The sequence below is a fragment of the Apaloderma vittatum genome, unplaced genomic scaffold, assembly GCF_000703405.1.
Source record: "Apaloderma vittatum isolate BGI_N311 unplaced genomic scaffold, ASM70340v1 scaffold6490, whole genome shotgun sequence".
In the NCBI taxonomy this organism is placed as follows: Eukaryota; Metazoa; Chordata; class Aves; order Trogoniformes; family Trogonidae; genus Apaloderma; species Apaloderma vittatum.
Window position 1 is genome coordinate 21,386 of NW_009694965.1, and position 13,936 is coordinate 35,321.

General features: G+C 40.5%; 1 protein-coding gene across 1 annotated transcript in view; it reads left to right on the forward strand.

Moving 5' to 3' along the window:
- Positions 1 to 13,332: 13,332 nt before the first annotated feature.
- The window catches only part of KCNQ1 (potassium voltage-gated channel, KQT-like subfamily, member 1), a gene marked incomplete at its 5' end in the record, with an annotated part of 52,917 nt that continues 52,313 nt past the window's right edge, over positions 13,333 to 13,936 (forward strand). Inside the window, one exon of the mRNA XM_009869412.1 lies at positions 13,333 to 13,423. Coding sequence (XP_009867714.1) covers positions 13,333 to 13,423 — 91 coding nt within the window. The remainder of the gene's footprint in view (positions 13,424 to 13,936) is intronic.

A 13,936-nucleotide genomic window follows, 5' to 3' on the forward strand; every position in this document is an offset into this window, starting at 1 on the left:
ACGTAGGCTGTGACCTCTTTTGCTCTAGCTTGTTGCATAGAAAAACGTCTTTCTGAATTTTCTTTGGCTCTTCTGAAGATGGTGCAACATTTGGCTTTCTCCAGTTGTCAAGGGACTCTTTAGCCACCTCTCTTACCCTCAGAGTCACAAATCACAGTGGCACAGTCCATCTCTCTCAGCACCCTCAGATGTAGTATGTCTGCTCCTGTGGCCTTGTACAGGGAGTGTTCTCTCAAGTCTTCCCTTACTCCATCCTGATTTCTTCCTGGTAGTTTATCTCCTCCTTGAAGCTTGCATCTAAGCAGAGAGGTCAGGGAGACCTTGCTGGTGGAGACTGAGACAGAGAGGGCATTGAGTGCCTTAACCTTATCTGTCTCTGCGGCCACTGGATCACCCACGCCAGTCAGCAATGAGGCTGCATTCCCCTTGTTTAGTCTTTTACTACTAATGTAGCAGTAGCAGCATTTCTGGATGCCCTTGACGTTGCATCCAAGTGTCAACTCCAGCCGAGCTTCTGGGAGCCTGTGGCACACCTCGTATGCACAAACTGTCTCCTGTCCAAGCAGTAACTGGGCCTGACCCTGTTTAGTTTCTGAGATGGGTGATAATATCAAGTGTGTTCAGGGTGATGTAACAATAGACCACAAGAGATAAAACTTGAAGAACAATCTGCAATTTCAGAGAGTAAGATAGTCCCTCAGCTTCTAAAGGAAATGCGATATAAAATATGTGTGTGCCTGCAGACGGGTGTGCCGTGGTTTCCCTTTCAGGCTCTGCGCAGTTCCCACAGCCAAGCTATCCTTCACCTTTTAAGAGTAGAGGTCTATACCTGACAAAAGATAAATTTTGAGTTGGGACACTGACCTGTAAGCACTGGCTCACAGAACCGAGAAATTGACTTTAACATAATTTCAATTGTGATTTTAGAAGTGTACAGTAATTTCCTATAAATCTTAATCTGCGATGGAACAAAGGGTGCAGCTAAAGTCTTTAATCCTACTTTTCTTCTGTGCTTAAACACACAAAGAATCTAAGCCTTAAGCTTCATTCTAAGTGAAGATCACAGAATCATAGAATGGCCGAGGCTGGAAGGGGCCTTAGAGATCGTTTAATCCAACCTTCCTGTCATGGGCAGGGATGGTGGCTAATTATTCTGTATTGGTATTGCTTGATGTAACAACTTAGAATGCTGTGTTATCATACGCTGCAATGGTTGTGAGTCAGCCACTCTCTAGTGTGCAAATACCAGCAAATCTGTATTATTTGTATTTGCTTTTGGATTAGAGATGGCTTTATTGCTGACTCAGGTAAAATACCTGAAGTGAAGCCCTACCAAGCGAAGGCAGGAGGCTGCTCTCTCCGGCTGCTGGTTTCTTTGGTGCGAAGAGCTGGCCCAGCCGCCCGTGGGAATGTAGCTGTGTGGAACTCGCTGGTGGAAGCCCGGTCCTTGGGGATCTGTCTTCAGTTTTACATTAGACTTGCTGTGTGACCTTCAACAAGTCACTTAATCTTCACTTCTCTTTCCTGGCAGATGAGGACAATAATTGCTCCGTAAGTCACTGCAGTGGAAGTTTGCATCCACGTAGGAAATAGCTAGCATCCTTGTTTCTTTTTTCTTTTTCCTTTTTTAAATTTTTTTTTTGCCACCCCTCAGTGTTAACCTGACCAAAGAACGCTCTGAGCTGCAAACTTGCAATATATGCTATGCAGTATGGTTTTGGTAAAGGTCAGTCTGTAAGAGCAAGGAGAGATCAGGAAGTATATTGGGATAGAAGTTACGCAGAACTTCAATTTCTTAGTTTGCAGCACATTTCTGAAGCATCAGACCTTCATGCATGACCGGTTGATAGCTGGTAAATAAGGTAGTGGAATTTTTAGGAAAAAGTAGAGTGAGAAAACGAGGTACTACTGAATTTCTTTAAAATGTTAAGTAGGAAATGGGAGGAATGGGAGATCACTGAATGTAAATTAATTCACATAGAACTAGACCTGTCTGGTCACAGTGTATGTTGCAAAGCCTGGAAAAGATGGCCATCCTTAATTTATGTTAATTGTTATGAATTTATGTTAGTCGTTATGCATTGCTTCCTAAGTGTCTTAAACAGGCTTTGACACAACTAACCTTGAAAGTGTGTGAGTAATGCCTTTTAATGAAATACAGGCAGTACCCCCCTTCTGACCCATCGTTACTGGAAAATCTCTGCCTAAAATACTTGCTACAATGATTTGAAATTTTTTAATTACAACGGAGGAAGCTTTTGAGAAGCTGTGCAGTGCTGTGACCGTGTGATTTTTATGACATTGAAATGGTATTTAATGGCTTATGAAGGGCAGGATCAGGATACCCATTGAACACATTTCAGCATAAAAGCTTTTCTCTTAGAACAAAACTCACTATAGTTAATTCTTATTTTTCTCTGAAATGTAATAATTTCATTTTTATGGAAACAAGGGAAAAGGCTTTTTTCTTACATTTAATGGCTTGTCTTTTCTTGCTGAAGTCAGAAAGAGGGGAAAAAAATAGAATCAGTGTGCTTAGAAAATTTAATTTTAAAAAAGTAAATGTCCATTCAGTGATCACAACTTCTGGCCAGGTATATTAATGTATATACTAAAAATATAAACACGTACATAAAATAAATTTTTCCCTCATTTTAACAAGGCAAGGATGCCTTCTCCGATATATGTGTGGGTGCCGGCAGAGGAAAGGGGAGTTGGTAGCTGCTGCTCTGGGGCCATCTGCTGGAGTCTGCCCTCAGAGCCTCCCTTCTCTCACGCCTGAGAGACTCCAGGACAAACTTCATGTCTTCATTTGTTTCTTCAAGGAACTTTTTTCCTCCCCTCAACACTTAGGAATGCTCAACTTCCGAAGCTTTGCATCCCCATCTCTTAATCGTGATAGGGAACAGCAACAATTTATCTGAGAATTTAGCTTTATATAAAGGAGGCAGTGTCAAAAACAATTAATCTTTTGAACAGGTGATTTTTATCAGTTTAAAAAGGAACCTGTTTCTGGAAGTCTTCTTTACTGTGTTTATTATTTTAACTTAGGCTTAAATGGCTGCGGGGAATGAGAAAAGTGTCTCTGTGCCAAGTGGAGGAAGGGACAAAAACTTTATAGTTCACTTTTAAAAGTTCAGGGATTGTTGTTTCAGATAAAGAAACTTCTCACTGCTCAGCGGATTTTTTTGAGGGGAGAGTTAAAATCTGTTGCCGAGGGATTCCATGACTTCACTGCTCAAATACAAATACCTTATCTGCTGATGTGCCCCTCCACCCCCCTTATTTCTTTACCTGCAATGCTGGGTTTTTCGGAGCTCAGATGGAGGCCTGGAACAAGAATTTTACCGAAAAGAGTGTATTTTTTATTATAAAACAGTTCTCCCATAAATCTATGTCAGAGATGGACAATATGAAACTGCCTCCTCCTTCCCAATTGAGCAGTCGCATCAGCAGAATTTGTTAGGGTATCTCACAGCAGCATGGCTTTCTGTTTTGGCATTTGGTGAGTAGTGACAAACTGTATATAAAAGGAAATCTGGAAGCGTCAAGTTCGTAAATTAGTTGTACTTAGGTTCTTTTTTTTTTTGACACAAGTTGTAATAATTCTCTTTTTAAAAGAAATTATTTTATGGGGAAGACACCTTGGGCATAGGAACTTACTGATTTATTTGCTTATGTTTTTAATGGTTTTGGCCCTTTGAGCAGCAGATAGTCAAAATCCGTGTTGCCATCTGTTGTATTTATGTAAGAAATATTAAGAAATATATGAACAATATCTAAGAAACATACAGGCCAGTATTCTGGCATTCAGCGTTGCTTCACATGGTAGGTGCATGCGAATGGCTTAGAGTGGGAATCTGCCTGGGCAATTGCTTGGAAAAGAAAAAAGAGTACATAGACTAAGAAAGCTCCCTTCCACTTTTTTTTTTTTTTAATTAAGCATATCCTGTCAGCTGGAGGATAAATTAATTCTGCTCCATCAGATTATGAAACCAATGCTGTGTGCTACGCACATGAGAGATACTTTGTTATTTTCCCAAATCTGCTGCCAAAGACTTTCCAGCAGAACAATGCTTTTGTTTGTACTGACGAAGGTGAAAGCGCGTAGAAAATCCTCTCCAAAGGCACAGGTGCCGTTTCCATAATGTCTCTAATCAAACCACGTCCTTCATGAGCTGTGCTGCTCAGCGTTGCTGATGCTCCTCAGCCCGCTGCAGCTTTTGAAGGGCTTTGTGTCGTTAAAAACAATATTCAATGTTGTACCTTGGGTTTTGACATTGACAAGCAGACAGAGCAACCCCTCTGTCTCCAGTTGGTTCTGTGGAATTCAAGGGAACACAGCTGCCGTTTGAAAAAGGAAGGCCAACTGGTTTTGTCCTTTGTAATTTTTTTTTCCTTTGTCTTCTGATTTGCAAGGTGTGACTAGTATGTCCTGAAGAATCCTGATTTTTACCTCTTTTTAGTTATTGTAAAAGTAAGGATCCCGCATCTTCTGCTTAACAAACTTTGTAGTTTAATTAAATTCACTAGAGATTGAGTGGTCAAAAGGGATTAAGATCTGTAACTGGAACACGTTCAGTGCTTTTAAGTTGAGAATCTGTTCAGAAGAATCATAGCTGACGTCCTGCATGACGAACATACGTGGAAACCTGAACGGAAGAATTTTATGGATTAAGAAGTGTAATGGTTTAATTATGATGTGCTTCCAGACATGCCTTCAAAAATATTACACAACTTCTACTAGCTTTCATCATAACCATACAAAGCAAAAAGCAAAAAGTCCAGTGTTGTTGATGGGTGAATCTGTGGTACTGGGTTTCTCTCTCCAGCTTTCATCTCTGCTTTTTCCCCTCAGTGAATTGCCACCAGAATCTATAGGACATGGTTCTAAACAGTGAATTCTTGTGACTGAAATCTAAACAGGTAGAATCAAGACACCAGGAAGCGAATGGCTACCAGAGAGGATCTTACTGAGTGTTGTGACTGACAGCTGGTTATGCACATGGATGTCCATGTTCTGCAGGGTCATGTATGTGGGTGAGCTTGACCCTGTGGTTTTCTTAGGCTTTCGGATGCTTCCAGCAATATTGTTTAAAATGTCTGGTAGTATAGGGCCAAGAATAGTATCTTAAAGCATCATTTTGCCATGAGATCATGTGTTACTCAAATGGATGTTCTTAATATGTCGGCAGATGATACCAATACATTTCACTGACACTTTCTAAACATATGCTGCACCTTAATCTCAAAAGCACTGAACTTGGACAGAAGAATATGTTTTTATTTCAGGGTAATTTAGCCATGAAATGGTGACATCGCAGAGAGAGCTCTTCATGGTCTGTCTCCCTTGGACTTAGCTTTATGCATTACAAATCTATGTTTATGATTATTAATGCAGAGGACCACGGATAAAACTAAGTACACACTTAAGCGATATTGGCACTACAAAAAGAAATATACAGGGCTTGAAATGTAGGGTGTAATGCCCTAATACTTCTGGTACTTATAAAGCTTCAATGAGTTGGAATTCGTTTTGAATCCTAGATTTGAGTAATTTAATGGTTTTGACATGTTAATGTTGAAGATGTTCACACTTCAGGAGAAAGGAGCACAAGAAGGCATTTGGGGGGATCAGGTGAAGGGTGTAGGCCAGAGTTGCTCAGGTCTGGTGTCACTTTTGTGATGTTTGGAATAAATCAAACTAAGCATCTATCCAGGTATAATTACTCCCTCTCCATCATATTTGTCTACATGCGGCATTTTAGTAAATAGGAAGGGGGGAAAAAAGGATAATACGTACAGCTCCTGAAAATGCTCTGTCAGATGAAACTATCAATATAGTGTCTGGCCAGCCCAAACAAGAGAAGCTGTTAGGAGTAAGTAGTGTTACTTGTTTAAAGTAATATTGTGTATTTAAGAAAAGTAATTTCAAGTTTATTTGGGGGGGGAAGTACAGTATTTTATTTAGAAAGATTAATTTAGGTTTAATAACAGCAGAGCAAAAGTCTAGGCTTGCCAGTTTTTCGGAAGCTGGTTTTTACAAAGTTTAAGAGAGCTTTTAGTATTTTTCTTTTAATATTTGGATACTAAATTACTTTAAACTCTGCTGCCTTGAATCTGCTGTTATAGGAGAAGTGGCATAGTGATACAGTGAGCCCTCAGACCGACTGTATAAAGCTCCACCTAGAAAACAATTTTTACTGATATTGTGACACTCGGGAGAGGTATGTCCCCTCTCATAAAATGAAAACTTACTCAGAGTTGGCCAATGAAAAGGAAGGTCCTCTGCAGCAAGAACAAACCGTGTGTGATTGAGGTAATGTCCAAAGCTTCTGTTTTTTTGCCTAAATCTGCCTATTGCACAAGGCTGCAGCACGCTGTAAGGGTATTTTAGCCTCAAGTCCTTTGAGGGATGTTACCTGTTCTCTTGCTGTGGTGCCTGGGTCACCAAATGACTTTTTTGAGTTTTGCTTTAAGTGATGGGATGTTACAGGACTTGGGCAAACCTCAACGTGGAATCGAGAGAATGAGGACAGCACACAGGACTCTACTGGTTTCCTAATGGTGTTTTAGAGTGACAAAAAAATGAAGTTGAGTTATTTGAAGGCAAATAAGCTGTGAACATGTGCTTTGAAGTGTTTCATCAAACCACGAGAGAAAAATCTTTTGCAGTTTTACAGTATATTCACTGTACTTTCCTGGTCTTCAAGAACACTAATAGCATATTCTTCTCTCTTGCTAAGCCTGAGGTGCACATGAAAAGAACTGCAAAAATTCTTTGAACTTGGAGTATTGGGTGACGTTCCTTCCCCATTGCGCGTGTGCATTTACTCCTGCCGTGGCTGTCATTGCTGTTTTGAGGTTTCACGTTAATGATCAGGCAGGTCGCAAGCTCATCGTGAACCATCTGAGGAGCCCTGATGAAGCTTTGGCTGTCCAGTGGTTCACATCTCTTGGGGCGTGCACTTGTTTTAAATGGAGCATAGATTTTTTTCCAGTTTCTTACACAGTACCTGTCATCTTTTTCCTGTTCAGCCATGCCAATTCTCAAAGGAACCAATACCTCGGTGCAGGATGCAATAACATTGCTTTTTCGAAGCAGTTAACCTTTCCTCTTGAAGCATCTTGACGTCTGGTTTGCATTTCTACTGCAATCATACCCTTTGCCAAGACCTTAAAGGCCTTTCCTGCAATAATTCTGGTGCTGTATCCTAAATGACTTTTGATTCATTGTGTGCTTTGTGCTTTGGTACACTGCCCGTTATTTAAATGATTTTTACAGACTCTGATCTCCCAGAAAAGCCCTGGAAGTGTGATAGAAGCCTTGCTTATTTAGCTGTGTAGCTAACCTGCTTTCCTTAGTATCAGACTACCCTGTTTTTTACGTGATCACTCATGTACAATAAAGCTGCTTTCTCACCCAGGACCCACAGGACAGTATTTCTTTGACAAAGAGTCAAGGAGCTGGTTAAAAATTATGCCACTGTTTCCTTCAGGAAGTACCATCTATACTCTGCCTTGGAGCTGGAACAAATATGAATTAACAGGAAGCTCCATCTGATAGACCGAAGCGAACACAAACAGAGCCTTCGCACTTGGTCTGGTGGAGGTTTTTTGGTGGCAAGTGACAGCTGAGAGCAGCGATCCGTCCTGTGTAGGACGTAAGAGGGAGGAAGAGGGGGTTGTGCAGGAGTGCTGTAGCCAGTTCCTGGAGGCACTCGTGCTTCTCTGCATGAATGCAAGGCTGCTTCCCCCGCTGCTGAGCCTCCTCATGCCGCAGAGAGGCTGGAAAATGGGAAGGGGCTGTACCTCTCCTTCCTTCCCCTGCTCCTCAACAACAAAGCAGAAAAAGAGACGACAAATCGTTAGAGGAAAACAATACAAAGAGCCTGCATGACCCAAAATTTAAACCTCCACATTTTTCTTTTGTTATCAGGACTAAGGGTTGTTTGGATTTTTTTTTTAACTTATTTCATCTTCAGCTATGGTTTGTGTAGGTTGCTGGTCTCTTCTAACTCCTTGCTATAGTGATTTTGATTGTTATCTTTTAATTTTGCCCTATTTAATAGATCTCAACGCAAATGAAAATGTGTCTGTTTTCAGAAGTTAAATAAGCAAGTTAGCTGAACTGGTCAGGCAGCACAGCTAATGCAGTTATTAGGCAATTTTCATTCAAGGATTAGAGTGTTCACAGCTGTACTGTGGAAGAAAAACACATGTTAACACATAAAAATGTCGAAGTTGGCCAAAGATGAATTGAAGTGCAGGGATGCTTCATTCTAATCATGCACTTTCACAAGACAATTTACTTAAAAACAGACACTTTAAAAAAAAATATGGAGGACTTCTGTTGTCCAGCAGTTTCAGAATTGAATACTCATTTAGTCTTCTATTAGTAGACTGGCACGGTGCTCTGGTAGTTTGTAGTCGTGGCAGAATTAGTGTCTTTCCTGTGTTCAGTTCAGAATTGCTGAAGAATTCAGTGTCAGACCTATGCATACAGGATTCTTACATGCGTGAATTTCATTACGGATGAAAGTTTTCTCCTTATGGTGAAAACCTGTTTCTTTTTTAAAAATAAAACTCTGTGTGAGTTTCTTGGTTTTAAAAGCACCAGCTGGAATTTGTACTTGACACTATACATTGATGATGATCCCATAAAATAAATTCCCATCCTGTATTAGCTCCCTGGAGATGCTATTATTGATCTAGAGTCCTTCCCCTCTCTCTTACTGTCAACTGTCCTCTGTTTGACAAATCCTACCTGCTGCTCTTCTACCTTTTTATTAGAATATTTTTCCTCAAGCAGTCCCCAAATGCCTTGGAAGAACAAGCTGTGGTTGCCCTGGCTGCAGTAAGAAATTCCTTTGCTATGGATGAGTACGAGAGGTTACCTAGCTGTATCGTAGAAATGACTGGGCAGTGCTGCATGAGGGGCTTAGGGGTTTATGTTGACCTGTAGCTGGGTTTTTCATTAGGCTTTTCCTAATGAAAATGAAGTAAGGAGTGACTTCTCTGGCCTGGAGTGGGACAAACTGTATGATCCAGTGAAAGAGTGATGCCCTGTCTTCAGTGTATCCTACCTGAAGTCGTCTATCTAAATCCTCAGTGCAGTAACTTCTTCCTAGCCTGGAAGGCTGCATGAAAATGTCCTTTTATGCTACTGTTGACCTTTGTGTTTGCTGTCTGAAAAGTATTGTCAGTATGCGTAAGCCATGGAGATGAAAGATGAAATAATGATGCTGTCATATGTTTTAATGAACTAACACCAACTGGATGTGTGGCAGCGTTGTAGTTTGCAAATTATGATGATCAAGATAAGAATGTGCCCATATTTAATCTGCACACTAGTGTCAGTTGTTCTCAATGTCATCCTTCCAGTTCTCCTAAAGCTGTATGCTCGGCAGATGTTAAATGTGGCTTGTATTGCTTTATTTACTTATGAAACTATCACAGTTAAAAGCTAAGTGACAAAAAAATATTAATATTTGTTCTGTAAAAACCAACCAAACAAAACCCCAAACAAAAAACATCCCCAAGTGACGGGAGGAGGGAGTGTTGCACGGTTGGTGATTGATCATACCTGTGACTGAACAAAGCTGTACATTCAAAGAAATACTTGGTTTATATAAATTGAGCTGAACTTAGCATTTCTCTTTTCATCTATTAAACTTTTAAGTTTCACCTTAATTTAGGGCCTGATGCCAGCCTTTTCCAGGTTCATGGAAAGACTCCCAGTGAGAGTATGTAAGAAACACTGCAAGAAGGAATAAAAACTACCCACATTTTAATACTGATTTGAATGTTGATGGCTGCATGTGCATGGGACTACATTAATCTGGTGGAGTAAGTACTTCCAGCTTGTCTCGTGTACCTTTTTTTTTTTTTAATGTCCCCAGTCATATCACTGGATATATTTTATAAACCTTTGTCAGTTCTCCTACCTGTGACATTTACTAAATGAGCATTCTTATCTCTCAGTAAGTGGTTAATTGTTCCTTTGATCATTCCACACATTGTTTCAAGCCACAAAAAAGACAAGCTAATGTTCTGAAACCAGAGTTAAACACAGAAAAAAGGGCCAGGCCCAAGGCTGGAGTCTGTGGAGTACTGATAGCTAACCTGTAATCTGTCAAGTTTCTGCAGCTGCCACTTAGGTCAGTGAGAAGGTTCCAAGCCTAGATCTGTTCTGAAAGACAAAATACACCTTGAAACAGTCACAAACCATAAAACTCACCTTTATCTCATAATATATTCCCTATATATTTCTTATGTATAGATAAATGTAGCACATATACTAGCTGGTCATGTTTACCTGTCAGCTCTATGATTCTTTCCTGGAAATGCTCTGACTTTTCAAACCTGTTTCAGACCAAAAAGTATCTAAATCATCTGGCTGACTTGATGGAGCAAGCCAGGTTTCATTATTCACTGTATGTTTGCCCACATACACACATCTGTGCATGCATTGTCTCATCCAGCTTTATGGACAGCAGTGTCTGTGCATGTTCTTCTCTCTTTCCTGGGTGGTAGAGCACAGACACGCAGCCCAGGGCTCTGTAACTGTACGTGTGCGAGCTCAAAGGGTTGTTGGAGGCTGATGTTGTCTCACCGAGCTAGTTCTGCTCCTGGGTAGGACTCCACCAGGTATGCAGTGCCTGTAAAAACTGAGAGGAGAAGACAACCAGAGACGCTGGCTTCTGGTAAAACGGTGCTGGCTGAGAGGAGACAGGCTGCCTTGTAGTAATCTGCTGAAAATGAAGAGTCTGTGACAGAAAACGTCTGCTCCTTTCTGAGTGGTGGTGTGCAGGCTGCTTTAATAGCGGTTTCATGGTTTCACATCCGGAAGGACAGAGGTGATCAGTCGCACACAAAATTCTTGGCGTTAAAAGAAACACAGCACTGATAGATGTGAGTTAACCACAAAGTTAAGTATTTATGAGGACATCTACTGATGCATTATCTGATTTATCTCCATGCCGCAGATGCTGCTCTGTAACCTGGGACAGGCAACGTGAAAGCCTTCACACGCTATCGCCCCATCTCTAATGCTTGCTTGGCCCTACAATCTGAGAGTTAGATCAGAACTGACAAAAGCTTGAACTCTGCTTCCTCTCTTGAAGATGGTCACATTTATGCATACAGGGTAGATGAGCAATGGGTTTCAAGAGATAAAAGGCTGGTGGTTCCCAAGAGATTAAGTCTTTTCTGACTGCTATATTTAAAGAAATTTCAATGTTCTGCTGTCTGCCTGTCCTGTAGAGGAAAAAGGTGTTGCACTGGACTTGTTAGGGCAGATACAATGGTGAATATTTGTTCTCTACCCCATGTACAACCAGTGGAATCAGCACGGGCCTCTGCTTCACGGTTAAAACATCCACCTGCCTCAGAGCTTGAAGGCCCTGAGTGATATTATATGGGAGACAAGGTATCTTTCATTTTTTACTGTGAGACACAGAAGCAAGGCAGATAAAGTAACATGTGTTTCCACTTGTTACAGTAAAGCAGCTTGGCTGCAACACAGTGAAGGGTAAATGACTTCTGTGAAGTCTAATAAGCATTACGTCTACTAGGAATTCATCTAATGGTTCTTACTGTAAAGTTGGTTTCAATTTGTCTGATATTCATTGAATGAACAGTTTACATGCTTAGCATCTGTATCAAGGTGAATAATTTTTGGGAAAAGCATAGTAATAGTGATCACAGTAAAATGATAGTAAGAGCAGTAAGGTTATTCTGGACATGTGAAAATAGTAACATTTGCTTTTTAAAAATACACCAGTTTGGGGGCTTCGACATTTTTATTTTCTATAGTCAGGGTTGTACCTTTGGGATAATGTGTATTTGTGAGTATGAAGGTCTTGGAAAGAGAACAACAATAAATTTCAAGACTGTTTCTGGGATGAAAAAAATTGAACAAAATTAGTGGGACTGGAATGGATCCATGTGCATGAAATCCCATAAAAGGTAGGTAGTGCGTACGATGCGCGGCACTTTTATGTCAGCCTCTAATAGTACAAGTAAAAAGATTTGGCAAACGATTTCCTCAAGTGTATCTCCCTGTCCCTTAGGCACACAAGCTTTCACCTTTAACCCTCATTTGGTTCTCTTCAGTTGTTGTTGTTCAGGTAGTGCAGAAATGGGATAATCTTTGCTTTGGTGCCCTCTCGTGGTGTCGTGTGCTTTTTTTATTCCGTTAACTTTGTCACTTGCTAATTTAATTTTTATACCTAATTACATCCAAACTTCTTCACCATTGTGTAATGTGTCTGTAATACCATTTGTCTGTGTGTGCATTGGGCTTGCCCATGCTGTATTTTGAAGCGATCGTTGGGCAGTCTGGCCTATAAAGTCAACTTTAGCACTTTCTTGTCTTCTTGAGCGCTTGACCTTTCAAAAGATTTGCCCAATGAGGTTCTAACTTAGGAGAGAAAAAAGGTGAAAGTTCCAGGTCGCTTCAGCTGAGCTATGCCTGTTTGCAGTCGCTGATGTCCTGATTTTATGTGTCTCCTCCTAAGGTTTATTCATTATGTCAATTCTTCGTTGTTGTTTTTCTGAGGAATAAAAGCTGGTCAACTGTTTTGGAGGTCTGTAATGGGGGGCATGATTTAGTTACTGGATTTTGCAGCAAGATTCTGTCCGGTGCAGAGGATTGATATTGCTTCTCTCAACAGAACTGTGAAAAAGATTGTTTAATAAGTGAATGTTTTCAGGGGAATTCAGGGAACAAACGCTTATATCCCCAGTCTCTCTCTGGTAGTTGCTTTGAAATTTTATTTTATTTAAAAATTGAATCAGTCCTAGGTTGTGTTTCACGTACTAAATGTCAGATTTTATTTATCTGGGACCTTTTGGGGCTCAATTGTTAAAGACACTGTGGGCAGAGCTTGTTATAAGTCTGGTTTAGCTGAGATTTCTCTTAGAATTTGCAACAGCAAAAGGCAACTATTTGAAACGTGTTGGGGATGGGTGGGTGGGTTGTTGTGTGATGACGATTCAGCCACGGTAGCTTTTTCAATGGGGAAAAAAGAAGGAATGCTGTTTTCCTGAGGGGTTAGGAGGCAGCAAGGCTTACAGGTAGGCTAAAGCTAGTGTTATTGTGTGGTTTCATTTGATCATGTTTAACCTAAAAACTCACTGTCTGAAGAGAAATAAACTGTCCAGCACGAAGCAGGATTGCTCAAAAGTTACCAGCTGAGTTTTCAGGTAATCTAATACCAATGACGTTTCCGCGTGCACAGAGAATTTGTAACGGCGTAATTATCTGTCTGCCCTCCCTTTAGGTTCCTACTAGACTGTGTTACATTATTTTTATTTTTTTATTTACAGCTTCCTTATTGTGCTGATATGCCTTATCTTCAGCGTGCTTTCTACGATTGAACAGTATGCAGCTCTTGCCACAGGGACCTTGTTTTGGATGGTATGTATGCGGACCCTAACGTGATTGATGCATGTTTGTCCTTCGTGTGCAAATTCCGATCTCCTGAGCTAATACCGTGTCAAGCAGAATGTTCTTTGTGGTTTAACTGACCAGAGGCTTTTCTGCTTTTCCCTAATGAGTCTGGAAAGCCACAGAAATGCCAAAATCATGGTAGCACAAAACCTAAGTCATACCCTGGATGGCCCGTACTGAGGGCATCTGTGTGGTGTCTGGTTAAGCTGAATTGTTCGTATTGCTTGGGTTAATCCAATTCTCAGCCGTACTGAAGGCCAGACACCTGACAATGCGGACGAAAAAGAAATAAAATTAGTTCTTGTAGCAGTGCAGCAGTAATATCATCATTATGTGTGGTATCATTAACATGAGAAAATTCACTTAAATCCCATATAAATCATAAAAAACATTGCCAGTTTATCTATTCAATATGCTAAGGCTTGATACCGAACAAAAATACTGTAAGAATCAGAATATAGTATATTAAATCTAGTGTCA